Source organism: Calonectris borealis, chromosome 3 (genome assembly GCF_964195595.1).
Source record: "Calonectris borealis chromosome 3, bCalBor7.hap1.2, whole genome shotgun sequence".
NCBI lineage: Eukaryota > Metazoa > Chordata > Aves > Procellariiformes > Procellariidae > Calonectris > Calonectris borealis.
The window spans coordinates 103,727,317-103,745,036 of NC_134314.1; the positions used below are offsets into that span (position 1 = coordinate 103,727,317).

General features: G+C 40.3%; 1 protein-coding gene across 14 annotated transcripts in view; it reads left to right on the plus strand.

Moving 5' to 3' along the window:
• Positions 1-17,720, plus strand: part of RPS6KC1 (ribosomal protein S6 kinase C1) — a 90,673-nt gene that overhangs the window by 29,726 nt on the left and 43,227 nt on the right. For all 14 annotated transcript variants that reach the window (XM_075147055.1, XM_075147057.1, XM_075147063.1 and 11 more), the window contains one exon: positions 9,816-9,934. In XM_075147055.1, coding sequence (XP_075003156.1) covers positions 9,816-9,934 — 119 coding nt within the window. The remainder of the gene's footprint in view (positions 1-9,815; positions 9,935-17,720) is intronic.

The window sequence follows — 17,720 nt, forward strand, 5'->3', positions numbered from 1 at the left end:
AGTTGTGCTGGGCCCCACAGGAGAAGGTTAATGACAGGGTGACTGACGGAACTGTAATTCTCCCCTACCTGATCTCAGATCTCTGTGTTCCTATGGTGTATCATCACTCACCTTATTCTCTGTTGTAGCTTTATGCTTCCACTGAGGCTGGAGCCAGTCAAGACAAAAACTTTCCTGCCCCGGTTCCTTCCAAAGGAGCTGAAACCCGTCTGTTTCCCGCTATTGGACTGTAAGGATACTGTAGGACCATTTGGGTTGAACTTTCTAAGCAACTATACAAAGTGCTCCCTCTCTCCTAATGCTTCATTCAACCTTGGAATCACAGCTGCTGTTTCAGGAGGTTAGATGTTTTTGAGAGGACTTGTCTATTGACAAGCAGTTAGATTAAGAAGGGATGTTGGAAATACCATGGTTTGCTTAAAAAAAAGTCATCTAATCCTGCTGTGCTGCCAGTGATGCTGAAACCCATGCTAATATGGGCTACGAGCTGTTCATAACAGAAATGTGTCAGCTTCAAACCCTTTGCAGACCATACAGAGCTTCAGAGCAGATTAGTGCTATAGCTATATCCATCCATGAGTGCTATATCCATCACTGTGCAGTAGATGCTGGATGGATCACCCTGGGTGATATCCTTCCATATGCAAAAGTACTGGGTTTAGACACTTCATTGTGGCAAAGCGGTAAAATACAGTATCTGCCAGTAAAGTATGGTGAAATTGGTTAATGTATAAATACGGCCAGATTCAGCTATGTAAAGGAATACATAGGCAAAGTTCCACTTAAACTGCAAGACTTCTTTGCACCAAGAGGCTGATAAAGGTCTGGGGTTTAGCACCTGCTGCACAGCTTAGAGACTTACAATACATGTAAAGGTGAATTGTAGCAATACCTGTAAGCCAACATGTAAGGCATGATGCAGAGATGACTCTGGATGTGGTTGCTTAGCATGTGGCTTTTAAAAAATCATAAATATGTGATGAGGTGGGCCTTAAAAATCTGTTCTTTCTTCCCTCTTCTGGGGGGCACAGCTAGCTGCATTGGCTTGGTGTTGGTCTGACCTTTCCAAGATTTCTAAGTCTGTCCTTATAGCAGCTCCTTGCCAGGTTGCTGCTCATGCCCAGCCTCTTTGACAGGCATCTCTTCCTGCCTGCACAGCCTTTTATCTCAGCTGTTGTTAGCCAGCACTTAGCTGCAGCTAAGTGCATTAATCTTCTTTTGACTGTTGCTGCGTGGGGTTTCTACCTCCCATCAGAAGACCTAGTAGGGTTGCCACGCTTCTTCCAGCATACAGTGCAGACAGAACAGACTGATCTAGGTTACAGTGCTGCTTCTGTCCTTAGGTGAGAAAACTGAAGTCTCTGGCTGCAGAATTAAATGCCTTGGGCAGTGTGGGTGAATTGAGGCAAACTACTAGCTGGAATAGAAAAAATTGCGTAGATATGTTTAAGGGCATGGTGCTGCATGATAGTCAGTGCTCCAAACAGTTCTTGCATATACACCTTCTCTCTTTTCACATGCTCCTTTTCTCTTTTCCTGTCCTCTTTCCCTCTTTTCCCTTCCAGTATCTTAAAATAGCCTCTCTAGCTTCAGAGCTGCGTAGAAGGACTAGTATAGGTTTGATCTCTACAGGGCCTGCCGCTGACTCTTCTGTTTTAGAAATTTTAGTGATTGCTTATGGAATGATACCATTTCCCACAGTACTATATAAAAGTACGTAGGAATTATATTTAATACATAGAATGAGTACTATTAGACCATTGGGATTGATGAATCTCATAATTGTTTTTTCATTTGTCTTTTTTCTTTCTGCAATACTTTATCCTTCAAACTGCAGTAACTTGTTCTTGCTTGATGGGGTAGGTGTCTGTGTGCCTGGGTTCCCTCTGCTCTGAAGCAAGGAATGTTTGTGGTTGCTAATTCTAATTTGGACTTGTCCTTTTAGTTAAGAAGAAAGAGTGCAGAGAACTTGGAAAGTCTTTTCCTCTCTTCTGTGGTGGTGGCCTGTGTAACTTCTTTCCTTGCTCTGACTGTCAGTGCTCTCCTCATGTTCCTGTGCTGCTTGTGTTGGAGGACCTGCTGCTGCTGTCACCATTTTGTTTCCTCATCTGTGCTAGGATGCCACTGCTTGTCCTTCTGTCTTGCAACACTCACAGGGTTGTTTCTTTTTTTCCTTTATTCTTATGTAGTTTTACAGGAAAGAGTTCAAGAGTGTTTCTCACATTGAGAAGTCTTACTTTGGTGAAATACCTCGCAGTTGAAGACTACAAGTTTTAGCAGATGGAAGTTAAGCTTTTCCTCCCTGAAATGGCGTGTGCTGTGTGACCATTGATTTTAGTTTTTTCCAGATAGTCACACATGCACATGAAAAGCTACCACCACCTTGTGGATTTAACATGAGAGTTTCTCTATAAACAGAATCGATTAGTGTTTCTGGAAAGTTACGTTTCTTTTTATCTTGAGTGTTACTGACTCCTACTTTACTGGTCACTCAAACACATTTCACCCACACCATTCTTCTATGTGATCTTAACTTTGGCACATATGCCAACATTTTTTCTCCAGAGAGGTGTTTACCTAGACATTTACCACTGGTGTGTAACCTTAGGTTTTCTTCAGGATGCAGAATTGGTAACTTCACAGGAAGTGTAGATCTGTAAGTGTCTCGAGCAACCTGCAATGAAGATGATGTATAAAATACAGACATAATAGTTACGAGAACACGGAAAGTTGGAAGAATTCCTAGGTGTTCACTCACTGTCACGCATTTGTGCTTCAGCATGAGAGGTTTAACTTTTAAGTGGCTTTTCTTCTTGGTTGCTAGAGTACAGTACTGTCCTGAATCTTCAAAAAGCAAGAAAGAATAATGATAAATGTAGTGCATCTTAATAAATTTTGACTCTCTCAAAATGTTAAAAAAAAAAAAAAGTAGAAAAGATTACTTCAAACTGTTTTACCGTAATGGGCTTAACCTTGGTCTTATTTTTTAATATTTACAGTTTTTTTTTTCAGCTGCAGAATTTGGCCACCACCTCAGAGGAACTCATCATTAATGTAATATATAGCGTACTAGAGACGATGAGCTAACGGGCTTATTTCACAGTTCCAAACTGCCACCTGCTGCTAAAATCTATAGTATCCTTCCTTGATGCTGAAGTGTCCATCTAGCCCAGCACCTGCCACATTTCACTTAAGTAATTGTTTGAAAATTAAAGGTTACCCACTCTCCTGTGAAAGTTGGAGGAGACTTGTTCGAAAATCAGCAGCTTTTCCCCTTCCTGAAATAAATTTTGGGGTTATAAAACTGTGTCCAAAGTGGTCACAAACCTGTGCTGGATTATGAGTCGCATTGTCACTTATGGTGTGCCTGAGCTTTTGTTTGGCTAATATGGACAAAGGAGTCTGCTTCACATGATGTAAGAAGTGTTTGCCCTAAGAAGAACAGAGGTCCTCTTGAACCAATTAGGCAAAAATAACAGCTGGGCTACCCACTAATAAGGAAGGTGCTGCTAAACCTCTTTTCATTGTGAGAAGAAATAAATCTTTTAAGGCTTACTCCCTTGCATTTTTATAGAGAGCAATTCTTTGAAAAATTCAGCAATCCAGCTGGGTGATATGTGCAGGAAGACTGTGAAGAAGATAAAGAAACTTTTAAAAATAAAAAATGGTATTATAGCTGTTAGATTTGGCAATTATAAATGTTTCATTGAAGATTTCAGTATTTAGAGAAAGTTTTACTGTTTAAATTGTTAAGAACATGGAGTTTGGGGTTAGCACAACAGGCAGTCTCCCACAAGTTCCTTGTAGCCTGTGCTGCAAGAGGACGTTCCTTCCTGGAGCAAATCTCCTCTGATATCTTCTTAAATAAAGGCAGCCCACATATATTTTTAGTAAATCTGAGAGAAAAGCAGGAAGATTTGGAATATGGAGGTTACAGAGATTGGGACAGGTAGTGCTAACTTTTTAGCCTTACCTTTTCTGTGGAAATGTCCACATCCTGGTCAAGCAGCTGGTTAGTTAGGGAGTGCACTGATGTTGTCCTGACAGATTGGCTCTTCCTGAGGAAAATCTGTAATGCCCAGTAGGGGATGATTTGGAGGTGGTCAGACACAAAGGAAGGAAGGAGTATCTAGAATTCCTGGGTGCGTGCTATATATTGTGATTTACTGAATGTGGGATATTGTCTATGTTAGTGGCAAATGGTGACTAGAGCTATCTTTGTTTGTTACCATCCAGTAAGACACATCTTCCATGTGACTTCATCCTAGATCTGTGGAGGAGAATAGTTAAGGACCAGAGCAAGTTTGAGAGCACTTCTGTGCATCTGAGACATGTTCTGTTTAGTACCCCACATTATTTTGCAGAAAAGGACAGATTTTTTTCATGGTCCTTACGACCCAGTTTTTTTTTTTTTGTTTGAGTTTATTGGGTATGACCCCCTTTCAATAGCTTTTTGCTATTAATACCTGAACATAAGTCATTTTCTTATACAATAGAACTACAGAAGATCTGATGCCTGAATAAACAGTTAACTGAGCTGAACACTCAACGCTTCAACATTGAGTTAGCTAATCTTTCAAAGGTATGTACTCTTCTGAGGCGCTATGAGGTGTGAGTAGAAGGCTTGTTTGAGTAGAAGACAAGCAAAAATATTGCTATTTTCCCAGATGCTACTACTATGTATTCTGTGCAAATGCTGCTTCTCTGTATTCTTCATTCAAATCCGTGGACTATGGGAAAACAAGCACGCAAGTCACAGATGAACTCAATGGCACAATTGTTCTGATTATTTGTGGTTTTCCTCTATCAAACCTTCAAGATCATTTGAATGTTGTTAGGAACGTCTGTTTTTGTAAATACATTGTAGCTGAGCCGTCCTTAGAAATAAAAATTAAAGAACAAATTTTAAATCATTGGCTGCTGTCCTAATGTCCTGGCTACTGTTACTTTGGTCAGCGGGAGGCCTGGTCAGCCTTTCCAAAGCCAATTTTTGTTTTAAGATATTTTTATTTCTTTGAAATAGGCAAAGCCTTTGGAAAATGAGGGAGTAGCCTGGTTGTGCTTGTGTAGATGAAGGCTTATATGTGCAACAAAGTAGCTGTAGAGTTTTTATATTCTGTTTGCAGTAATAGTAAACAGAGCATCTAAAATAACCACTTGCACATTGCAACAAACACATCATCATTTGCTTAAAAAGAGTTATAATTACAGTTGACGAAGCATGGACACCATAAAAAATGCATTAGTTTGGCTTGACACATTAATTACCTGTTTTTGCAGATGTTTTTATATATTGTTGTGTGAACAGTTTACAAAATAATTACAGGAAAGTCATATGGAAAATAAACTAAGTGGGTGGTTTCTCGCCTTAATATTTTCATTCATGTGAATCTGTGTGAGGCACAGCTGCTCCGTAGCAAATGCAGAGGGAGAGAGAGGGAGAAAGATGGGGAATCTTGAGGGGTTTTTATTCTAAGGTCTCTATGATCAGCCTTGCTACACTTTTATATCTACACCGCTTTAGTGGTGTAGTTTTTAAACATGTAAAATGACATTGCTTATTTAATCCCAGTGATCAGGAGGGGGGAGAAGCTTTGATCCTGATCAGATGAAACATAAATCTTCTAGTATCTAGGAAAATAAATGAAAAATCAATATTATTTTAAGCAGGATGATCTTTTATGAGCAGTTGTAAAGATTCATCAAAGGCTTTGACACAGTTTAAACATTTCCTGTTTGCTGCCATTTAAAGAAAAATGCCTTTCAAGTTATAAATTGTAATTAAAGAGAGATACCTATTTAGATTATTGTGGGCTAACCACAGAATGGAAATAGGAGCTCAGTATGTTCACACAGTGTTTAAATCAAAAGGTCTTAACTAGGAATAAATTAGCGGATTCTTTTAAGAGTACACATTTTCTATAACTAAAAACACTATCCCATAACAAAATGCAATATTGCCTTTAAAAAAAAAACCATGAAGTCTGCATTACAGCTTTAACATCTGTCAAATATAAGGATTTGTTCTAGTACTGTGTTTTACTGATTTATTAGGTTTTAAGTGAAAAGTTCTATGACCTGAAATTTGGCATAAATGCTAAAGATTATTTTTAGTTTATGGGGTCTTTAATATTACTCGTCACCCTGTGTTTAAGGCTTTTTAAGTAACATTTTCTTTTTTCTTTTTTTTTTTTCTTCATATCCTGTGTTTCTTTACAGATTTTTGTGAGATATTGGCTGTTTAAATGGGAATTTGTATTGGAATGTAGCTTTTTACATTTTTCTTGGTCAAACTAATTTAAAGAATAAAAAGCCAAAATCCTACTTCCATAAATCCAATTCTGAAACATCCACCTGTTACAGTATTCAGAGACTGAACTATTAATGATCTTATTCACAAATAAGATGCAAGAACTTGTTGAGTAAATGTTACTTTGTGAATCCACACCCTTTTTTATGGTTGAAGATTTTAATGAGTGAACAGTTTGCAAATGTTATTTAACAAATTACTCAGGAAGGAAAAGTAGAAGGAAAACTGAAATTAATGTCTTGTGAAAGTAGGGAGAACAAAGACAGCTCTAAGGGGACATCCTAGCTTGTTTGCGTTAATTACTGTAAAATTACTGAAGCTTTGAAAAAAGGCAATAAACATCCCAACTAAATACACATCGCTAACAACTAAGCAGTAAGCTTGACTTTTATGATAGCCTTAGATACTAACCTAGCAGTTTTCTACCAGTCTGCTTGAAGAAAACGCTGGCTGAAGAGTTTATTGTTGCTGTGCAGATGACTTGTTTTCCCTGAGCGACTACCACTTCGTGTGTCGAAGAGAATGTGGGTGATCACCAGTGGATCGGCACAAGAAAGTTTTATGGTGCCATAAGATTAAATGTAGAGATGAAAGCAAGAGCGTTAGGTTGTATTGTAAGAAATTGCAACACACATTTATAAAATACTGTGTATCTATTATCTTCTGATAAAGCCAAATCCAAGTGCAAACAATTGAATGTTGTTTTTTTTTTTTTCATCCTAGATGGGAGTAAGACTGGCAGTCTCATCTAGGGGAATTTCCCCAGATGAGTCTTACCAAGTGGAGGCTGATATTAGAGGTGCTGGACCTGGTACAAAGTCCCCTCTGTCTTTGGAATGAGAGAAATTACTGAGAAATTGTTACATATCCATAATATTGTATGCTGAAAGCGCACTGAATTTCTGACTGTCCAGCTTCTTCCCAAACCAAGTGTAATCCAAGGTGTTTGCAGAGCAGGGCTGTGTGTCTCCGTCCAAGGAGGTGACAATCACTTTTCCCTCCTGCTGTGAGGTGAATAATAAGATTTACAATAGATCACTTACAGCAGAGCTTGGAGTAGATCATAAGTCTCTTCTACTTATTCTTGATGAAGTCTGTGTGATGGTTCTGTGTGAGTCTCTTCTATTTATTCTTGATGGAGTCTGTGTGACGGTTCTGTGTGTTTAGGTGGTTTGTAGTCATGATACGAAAGGGAGGGGGAATCTTTATTTTAACAGGGTCAAAATGACTAGTAGTAGATCATGGTAACATAAAGTGGAAAAGAGCCTCTGCCTTCTTCACTCTCTGAGTTTAAGGATTGTTAAAAGCAAGAGCAATGATTCATTCCCTCTTGCATGGGGCAGGGGGAAAACAGCAGGTCTGAGAGCCTACAGCAGAGGAACTCTCCACGAACTTTCTGAAGAGACCTTGTACTTAGGTTTTCATTACTATCTGCCATCTTGAAAGTGTTTTGGGAAAATTAAGCAGTCAGACAGCCTGTTCCTTGTCCTTTATGAAGGAGTCTGTTAAAGCTAGCCAGATCGGCTGACTGAAGGATCAGTGCGATTCCTCCTGCCCTCAGCTGCTGGAGAGACGTGGCTGCAGCTTGCCCCTTCTTCGGGTCCTGCCAGTAGTGAAGCTGAGTGCAAATTTCTGAGAGGGGCTTCCATGTGCACGCACGTACTCTGTATGGACATGGTTGACCACACGCAGATTGACACAGGCAGAAGGATACTGCCCTTAGAGACACCTAGATAACCACAGACAGCGTGAACAGACCAACCTCTTTTGAACTATCGCTGGTCAGGGAAAGACCTGCTGTTCAGGTCTCTCTGGTAGCTGTCTCCCAGCTCCATGATCCAGCTCTCAGACATTTTGTCTGACTTGTCTGCTTATCTGGCTTGAAGATCGTTGGCGTATCTTATGCACAGAGAATAATGAGCACACTAATGCAGAAAGCAGTGAGGGGTAGTGTTTAATGAGAAGGTAAGACAGACGGTGGTGGTCAGGTACAGGGCTCAGTCAGACAGGTGTATTGACCAGCGGCCTGTTACGCACCATCAGCCCATGTAATTCCCACCTCTGTTTTCTCATGCTTGTGACTCCCCTCCACCTTGACCTCTCCCTTTCCTCACCTTTAATCCTGCCCCTAAACATCTCACAATGTCTTACATATTGTCACAATCCCCCCTGAAAACCTGCCACAGTATGTTTTGCATGCAAGCGTTTACAGAGTAAGTTCTCCCTTAGGCATCCCATAATAAGTTTTCTCTTTTTTATGAGACTCATTCTTAATAACCCACAATAATCCTCTTTTTTTTTCTTATCGGTTACCAAGTTGCTGGTTGAACTTCTTGAAGGTCACACTCAGAGGTTCCTTTCATGGCCCATTGATCAGTGTCTTATGAGTTCTAGTCTTTGTTATTGTCTCTGTTATCTGCTCTTTGTTAGGGTTTGTGTATTTGCGTGTTTAATTTATTACCTCTCCTGTTCCTTGCCTTGTCTTTCATGTTGAGTAGCAAGATATCCTTGCAGTTCCTTGCCCTGTTTGAGCATCGGTTTGCAAGAGGTGCTGCCTGCACCTGTTGGTGCAGAAGCCTGTCACAGCCAAGGCTGTGTTTCTGCAAGTCTTGGGTGGCCTCATTTATGGCTGGAAGAGACTGTCAGGGCCATGTGAAGTCTCTGCTATTGCTCTGGCTTCTTCTGGGACAGTTGTCTGTAACTATTTTTCAGCATAGTAATCTCAATTCTCTGTTATAACAATTGTGGCTCACAATCTTTTTATCTTTGCTTGGTGGTTGAATGGTTGGGTGTTGTCATCACAAATTGAATTTATTATAACAATATACTGGTCATGATATAAACATGAAAACTTACATAAACTGTAAGTTTTAGAGTGAATACAGAATTTGTGTGGTATTACAGTATTCTCACCTCTTCCAAGTGCTTGGATAGATTAGATGTAGCACAAAGTGAAGTAGTTGGTGCAAGTGCTTCTTCATTTCTTCCTGTGTCACCCCAAGCCAGCAGGCAAGGAGCAGGTAGCATTGGAAAGCTGTGAGCAAGAGTTCTTGGTGTCTCTCATGGTGCCTTCTGGCTATTGATAGCATTTCTGACTTTCTTTTATCCTTAGGAAAGCCCATATTAGAAACATGAGGAAAAAACAAGTTTATTGTTTTGTTGTAAATGTCTTATCATGTCTTCCCTAACTGAGTTTTTTTTGGGGTACAACGTTCAGATCAGTTGTTTGTTTCAGTTCTCACTTATGTTACCATAGGGACGTATACCAGATCACAGAAAAATGAGGTAAGACTTTTTATTTACCTTAGTCTATAGCAAGGCTTAAATTGTTATTTTTGTAGAACTCTGATATCATAGTACTTGCTTTTTATAAGATACATATCTGTAGGTTCGATTATGAATAACCCAAAGGAAATAAAAAAGGTAGAATCAAAGGAGTCATGTGCTTTGATTACTTAGTACCTCTCTCTCTATAGAAAAAATAACTTCCTTTTTCTCCATTGAGGTGAATCAAGTCCAACTCGTCGAGAAGCAGTGAAAAGGAAGACTGCAGAATACCTTATGCGTGCAGAAAAAATTTCCAGTCTCTACCACAAGTCCTCTGAAGATGCATCTGTTTCTATGGTAAGCTTTAATTTCTTTTTTCTGAGCCAGAATTTGGTATAATTGAATTGTCCTGTCTTTTAGCAAAACATATTCGAGCTGAGGTTCAAAAACTGTCTAGAATTTCTCTCTTTCAGGAGGCCTGAGGAGTATTTTGATGTTACGTTTCTGTTAAGTTGCTGTTCTTTTCTGATTCTTGTTGGTTGCATTTCATAGCCTTACAAGGAGTGCTTGATTTAATCCAGGCCTGTTCGTTTGCATGCTTTCCTTCTACTTGGCAGTTAATGATGTAAATATTTTTAATCATGCTAAAGAATTTAAAGGTAAAGCAAAAAAACCCACCGGAATGTAATATTTCTTTTGACTTTCCCATGAGAATGTTGCTTGGTCCTGTAGGGAGCAGAAAGGCTGTTGGTTTCTTTAGCCTAGCATATAATGGTGTATCAGAAGTGAGTCAAGCACATGGCGGGAGGATGAGAGATGAATTTCCCACAAAGTACGTACTTAATTGAGCAAAGGTTCTTCCTGGTCCCTTCAGATGTCTCTCTTGGATGAGCTTGAGTGATCAGCTGCTTCTTGATTTTTAAGGAGCTTCTGTAGTAATTCCCGCCTTCTTAAGCAGAAACACCCTTACCTGTACTTGTACAAAAGAGAAACAAAGCTTATTCCAAGGCACCATCAATAAATTTCTACTTTGCCCTTCCCCAACCAATTCCTTTGGGACTTTCTGTTCTTACTTTAGACTTTTATTGCAGTCATGCTAAACTGTGTGTGATTGTCAAGGACCGCCCTATTGTAGAATACAAAAGTTATCAACTTCCTATCTCTCTACATTTGTATCAAGTGAGGACAAAAGGGGCAGAAGATTATTGCTGCTTATTTTGCACAGATCTAAAAACGCTTTAAGGAGACCACTGCTGCAAAAATAGGAAGCCTTATAAAATCTGACTGCCCAATAAGTAAATTAAAAAAGCAAAACCACTGATTTTGAAGGGTAGCTTTTTTTTATGTTGAGAGCCCACAAGTAACAATTTCGAGGATGTTCCAAATGGGATATATTTTGTGAGATTTGGAGTCTTGCTGCTGCTATGAATTGTACTTTGAACAATTTAGTATTTTGGACTGATATGAACTCCTACTAGGTAGTCTTTCTTTGGGTCAAACACCCCTGAAAATGGGGAAGAATTTATGTTGAATGAAAACCTCAGTGTGTTTGGAAACTGCAGAACAAGAAAAAAAACATTAACAACCTATTTTTGCCTTTTTGTAAGTTTAAAAACTAATTGTGGTTGGGAAGGAGGGAGAAATAGGTTGCATTTTTGTATGTGAACTTGAGAGGTAAAGTATTTCCTCTTTTATGCTGTACTGAATAAGTCACATGCCTCCTTTGCAGATCCAAAGGAAAGCAGGATTAATTGGGATAAGACAAGGAAAAAAAAAGTAGTGAGAATAGAATACCATTCTCCTTCTGTGTTGAAACTCAAAATTGACAAGTTAGGGCAAATATGACTTTGCACAAGCAAAATGTTACACCTGGCTTATTCTCCTTTTTACAAAAAAAGCCATGTTTCCACGATTTGCTTCGTTTTACCTAAGTCTGTATGTGTATTTTGATATGTTTTATTTGCTTTTCATAATGCATAAACTTGACTTTTATCTTAGAGCTTTGGAATTTGCTGGCATTAAGGGCAGATGGTGCTGATGGGTCATGATGGTTGTGATGAGGAACAGCTTGTCTCCAGGTTGATAGCTGAAAGTTAATCGGGAGAAGGACTTATCTCCCAAAGTTATTGTAAGGGTAGTGGTAGGATTCCGCTAAGAATTTGCATGCTCTGTGCTTTGGCTTAGTGTCTTAAGGAAAGTGAGGAATGTGATTCTTCTTGCACGTTGGTTGCTGAGCAAACCTGAATTCTTGCACCTTAGTTACTGCTTATCCTTTTTACTGCCCAAGATAGTTTATATTGGAATTTGCGTGAATTATTCCACCCCATGCAGACAGTGATAAGTGTACTGAAATGACCTGCATCTGTATACAGTGTGATTCTTGGGAGATACTAGTGGAAACATGCAGATATTTTGCGTCCTTCTCCTAAAGAAATTAAGTCTATAATGTACAAGGTTAATGTGTATGCCCCCTTGCACCATCACTTCACACCAGTTTGATGTTTCTCTAACTGCTATTTACGTGCCTTTGGTCATGCTGGGGCAAGGCTGGTCTGTTACCGCTAGCACCTCCCACTACTGCTGTAGGTCATGCTGACTGATACCATCCCTTGTTCAAATGCTGGTGCTTGGACAGGATATAAAAGCAGATGTTTAAATAACACTGTACAGTGCCTTCTTTGCTCACATGAATCTGTAAAGAGGTCTCTCATGACTTCTGTGCTGGAGGGACACTGAAGTCTTTGGGAAGAATCACTGCGTTAGTACGCTTAGGAAGCCTTTCCGAGAAGTATGGCCAAGTGCTGTTACACCTGTTAGCCCTGCACAGTCTGAACCATTTAACTGAAATTGGTTTGCAAGAAAATGGTGGACAAATACTACCCTAGCAGTACCTGTGCCTCTACACCTGGGCAGAGTCCATTTTGGTTATGGGAAGCATGGTTCAGTGCAGGGAACTTATTGGGCAGCGGGGGCGTTGAGACTGTTTGCACTTTGGAGGAAGAGGTCTGACTCGTGAGCAAGCATCGGCATTTAAGGCAAAGTGTTCTTGTTCATGACCTGATGTTACAAGGCAGAACTGCTTTGTCACCCATGTCTGGTGTAGATAGCTTTGTGTTTCCTATTGTGCCCTTACAAGGAACAACCACAGTGATAAGCATCAAAACTAGGCTCACCTAGCCTTCTTCGACATTACATTTTTCTACTTTCTTATCCACCTGGCCAGAGAAATGTCCAGTAAGGGAAGACGTAAGCTCAGAAGTGCAGGTTCAATTATTGTCCTGCACTCCTCAGCCTCTCGTATCTCCCAAAAGCTCGGGCTGCCAACTGCGTGCTGAACCCTGTGCAGCAGTCTAAAAAGACTATGCCTGCTGAACGCACCCCAAGCCACCCATTTGCCATCTGAACACCACGTGATGGTAAAGCATGGCAGCTTTTCTCTGGGGACCTGGGGCAGAGGGAAGTGAGCTATTCTTCTGCGGCCCAGAATGCCAGGCCCTTGTCTCTTCGAAGACCAGATTTCCCTAGAGGCGAAGGCCTGGCATTTCAGAGCTGAGAAGCAAAAATTATCTTTGATGCCATGGAAACCAAACAAAGAACAATAGTAGTTTGTTTCTTTTCTTGCTCTCAACAAAAAAAGCCAACAGTGTAGCCCTCAAGGATAGCATCCTTAGCAACCACCCTGCTGGCAAGTCTGAGTGATGAAGAGAGGAGCACAAGAGGAAGTGTTTGGAGAACCCTTGGCACTGTTAAAAAAAGGTTACGGGCTTAAGGATGGATAGAAGATTTCTTAAGGCTGAAAAGAAGCACAAGGAACTGACACAACTGTGACGGACCATGAACCGGGAACTCACTTGACAGGGTCTTGTAAACATTGAGAAAAGCCTTGCTGTGACCTGTAGGAGTGGGAGATGTGGAGACAGCTTCTGGAGGTTGTAAACAGGCATGCAGACCTTCTGGAAAAACAAGGTGCAGCAAACGCTGTCATTCTCTTCCTCTTCTGGCACAGCACGGCAGCCTGAAGGGTCTTCTTGACAACAAATGCTCAAGAATGCTGTGTGACGGCAGCAGCAGGCCACTTTGCAGATTCTCAAGCTGTTTTTTCTCCTCTGCCCCTTTATAAGTAGCAGCTCTGGGGAGCCACCTCCAAGCCTGAGTGGGAGCTGCAGCAACAGCCTTGAATCACACTGGATTGACCGTCAGAAAGCTGCAGTCTTACATAGCTGTCAGATGTGAGGCCCAGCAGAGCTACACGTGCAGGCTGTGGGTCCGTTTTAACTATGTTGATGTTTTTATAATGCATCTTTTTTTCACTCTTTGAAATTATTTCTGGTTCTACTTATGCCCAAATTTTTATATTCAGAATTGTGTCTCTTTGCACTGTTATAAAAGCTGTTGTCTTTTAAAATGTCAATTATTTTTGATTTTCAAAGCAATATAGTAACAAGAGTTACATGCAAGCCTGATGCCCAAACAGGAAAAGCAGTCTTCTTCAGTCTTTGCAGTTTTCATAGGATATCTTACTCCCTAAAATTCTTGTTAAATGTGCATGAAAATTACATGAAGTGTAAAGAAAATACACTGCTGTAGTTCTGTGAGATGTAAATTTAACATAAAATAAGAAATTGGGTCTCAAGGCTTCTAAGATCACATTCTGCATTCCTGTCTGCTGCTGATTCCAGATGTGCATGACCCCAGATGTGTCCCAGCTTCAGGGAACATGCAGTCCCAAATTGGTGATCACTGAGGACCTTCTGAAGCACACCATAGCTCTGTCTGCGTTCAGATGCGTGCAGAGATGCAACCTTGTTTTCCCGTGGTGCCGAGTGAGGAAGAGGCCAGGGTGTTCTGCCAGGCCAGGAGAGCTGGAAGCTCTTTCACACCTGTGGTGTGGAGCCTTGCACCTCAGGCCAGCAGTATCTGCTTCAAAACAAGGCATCTCCTTGTTGCAGTTGAGGGTCTGGCCATGCTACAGGGGGATGGTTACTGAAGTCATCAGACACAGACCTCTGAATGGTGAGGGGAGATCGCATTTTGATGTGCAGCTCTGCACTGGTGTTCGGGAAAGTGCTCTTTTTTTATCCTGAGGTTCTGTGGTGACTGCTGTCAAAGGTGGCAGCATCAGCAGTAGAATCATTTCCCATCAAATGGTGTTTGTGTTACTGGGATAGTGCTGTTGCCTTAAATGAGGCTAACACGAGAGGCTCTTCCTCTGCTTGGCTGGCGGTGGACTTCTCTTTCTCCCCCTGCTCTTATAACTGCTGGCAGTGATGCCAAAGCTGAGGCAAGACATATTTCATTGTGTAGCTTGCAAAGCTAGAGCCTTCTGAAGGCAAGTGGTGGCCACAAGCTGCTGGGTCTTTGCAGAGGCCAGCATCACAATCAATGTCATCCTTTTCCACTTGAAATTAGCATATGCCAGCCAAAAGGTGATGGTGGGAAAGGAACTGGTGACACCGATCCCAACTCGCTTAACTCCAGCTGTGCAGCTCAGTGTAGTCTGGAAATAGTTTCAAAACATATAGGGCCTAGCCACAGGAGAGAAGGTCCTGGGATACCTGAGCAGCATGCTGAGCATTTGGACAGGCTGCTGAAGGCCTTCTGCAGGCAGAGGTAGCCTGCCACTTTCTTTAGAATATAAATGCCTTATTTCTCAAGGCAAATGAAGCCTTTGAGTTTTTGTTATTCTCCTTCCTGTATTTTTTTTTCTTCCTCTATTTTTGATGAGAGCACTGTTTTTTAGTTATTTTTCTTATCGCTGGCTAGATGTGAGCTTGCATTTTCACTCTATTCAGAGGAGCAGGCAGCTTCATAGAGTGCTTAATTGCTGTAGTTCTGGGAATTGGGTATTTAGAGTTTGCTTCCGGCTTGCTTCACAACAGAATGTCATGCCTCCTCATCACTGGGCTCCACTATTAGACTTTGCAACAGTGAAACCAAAGTACTGTAAAGAGCAAAAAATAACCTGAAACTGGTAAAAATGGAGAAGCTGGTGGGAGCTGTGGAGATGTGGATGTGATTGTTAATCATTTTAAGGTAAGAAGTGATTGTAGAATGTGTATATGGAAAACAGTGTGTGTACACAGTATTACTGACTGTGCCACCATTGGTGATATTTTAGAGAAGGATCCAAAAATATGTCCTGTTTTTTTTGGGCTCTTCAGACATGATGGGTGCAGAAGTCTGATACTATAGCATTATTAGACAACTATTAACTTCTGCAGAGATGTATGAACTTAATACATGGTTGAAATGTTATGCATAAGAGAAAATTTTAAAAGCTTGATTATGGAGGAATGGTTATAAAATGTAATAGCATGCAGATAGAAGTGGAAATCTTTTATAGTAGTCTAGAGGATTTGAAAATATTCTCTTTCATTAAATGTATTCCTTAGAATGCTTTTGAAATCTTGTCATGAATAAACTCTGTGTTAGCACAACTCTTTGTTTCAAAGCAAATATTTCATTATTGCAGAAAAATTGCACGCTCCTAAAATACAACCCAACAAAAGAACTCCCTCAACCTTCCAACAGCTCACTGTAATGTGGAACCTAAATTAGATTTGGAGAAAAGCTTCGTGTAGAGTTTTCTTTCTTCTTTATACTAAAACCTTTAGTGATTTGTAAAATCTGGGCTGTTTTCTCTTAACTGCTGTTGGCACTCTTGCTCAGCAGTGCTTACATGACAAAATAATTATAAGACCCAGATAGATAAATGAAGATAAATAATAAATTCTTTTTAACGTAGAGCCCAGTAGGTGAACACAAAAGAAAAGCACACTTTTCTCCATGCTTTTTGAACATGTGTTTTTGAACCTTTCTACTTAATTTTGCAGGCAATGCTAAAACAAGAGTTGATTTTTGGGAAAGAATTTGGAAGGAGAGAAGGTGGTTGACTGACAACATGAAGGGGAGCCAGTTTTGGGGAGGGCTTTGGGGAGGTGCCCTGGTCTTTGAGGATAGCACAGTGAAGATGGTGGAGGGGAAACACAGGGAGGAAGTTCAGGATCTTCAGTTTTTCTGGGAGTTTCTGATCATAAGGGAAAATTTTGTGATTTTTCCTGATACTTAAACATTTCATCAGCATAATTGCTTACCAGCAGTTTTCCTTTGTGACATATTTATTAAATATTGCCTCAGGATGCTGACAAATTAGATAAACGGCTGTTGCCTCTTAGAAGCCTAAAAATCAGGGAGTTTCACCTTCCTCTTCCTTTACCTTTGTGCAATGGAAGCGTACTTGGGGAGGCCAGGTTATGCTTAAAAAGAGTTTGGCATTCAACAACTCTACAAATGAAGTTACCTTATTTGTGAGGAAGAGATCCAGGTCTGTGGTTCTACTAGAAGCTGCATGTTGAATTTTTGGAGGAGGATCTAATGAATTATCTCAGTTGGCAACTAGAAACTTCTGAAAATGTTTGTTAATGTGCCAGAGGTGTATGTGATGCTTAAGAGGTTGATCTTTGTCCCAGAAGACTTCCAGTTGAAACGTTGTTCCCTCCTTTGACGTGCAAGCTTTGAGTTTGCCCTGAGAAACTACAAAACACAGCACGGACAAAAATCCATGCGTATTAACTACTTGAATAGTTAGCACCTGCCAATTCTCTTGCTATAGTGTTAATTTCTAGATTGATGATACGTGGCTAGCTACCTTTTTCTGAGGCAGTTTTAGGAATCGTTTCTATTGTGCACCTTGTTATTAAAAGGATTTCATAAAGCTCACCGGAGAACCCTGTTTATAATTCTGTATTTTATGTTCTTCAGACTTAAAAAGCCTCTAATTTGCTTTCTCCTCCTCAGTGATCTCTGAATTATTTTGTATCCAGAATACCTGTAAGGCTTTGATTGATTATTGTGAAGGGGTAAGAATTGAGTAATCGATTGCCAGGTTCCATTAAACACAGAAAGTATAAAAATTAAGTATTTTTTCTTTTAAAATTTTTGTTCTCAATGTTATCTCGATTTTTATTTACTTGCAAGTTCCCTCCCCCCTTCCCCCCCCCGACTAAGGACAAACAGAAAACTTCTCCTTTCATCTTCACTCTCTCTGATTTATGATAAATTTAGTTTCCTTCGGCCTGGCATTTGCTTCAGCAGGCAGTCTTCCTTCAAGTACCACCCTGATTGATGTATAATCTTTGATATC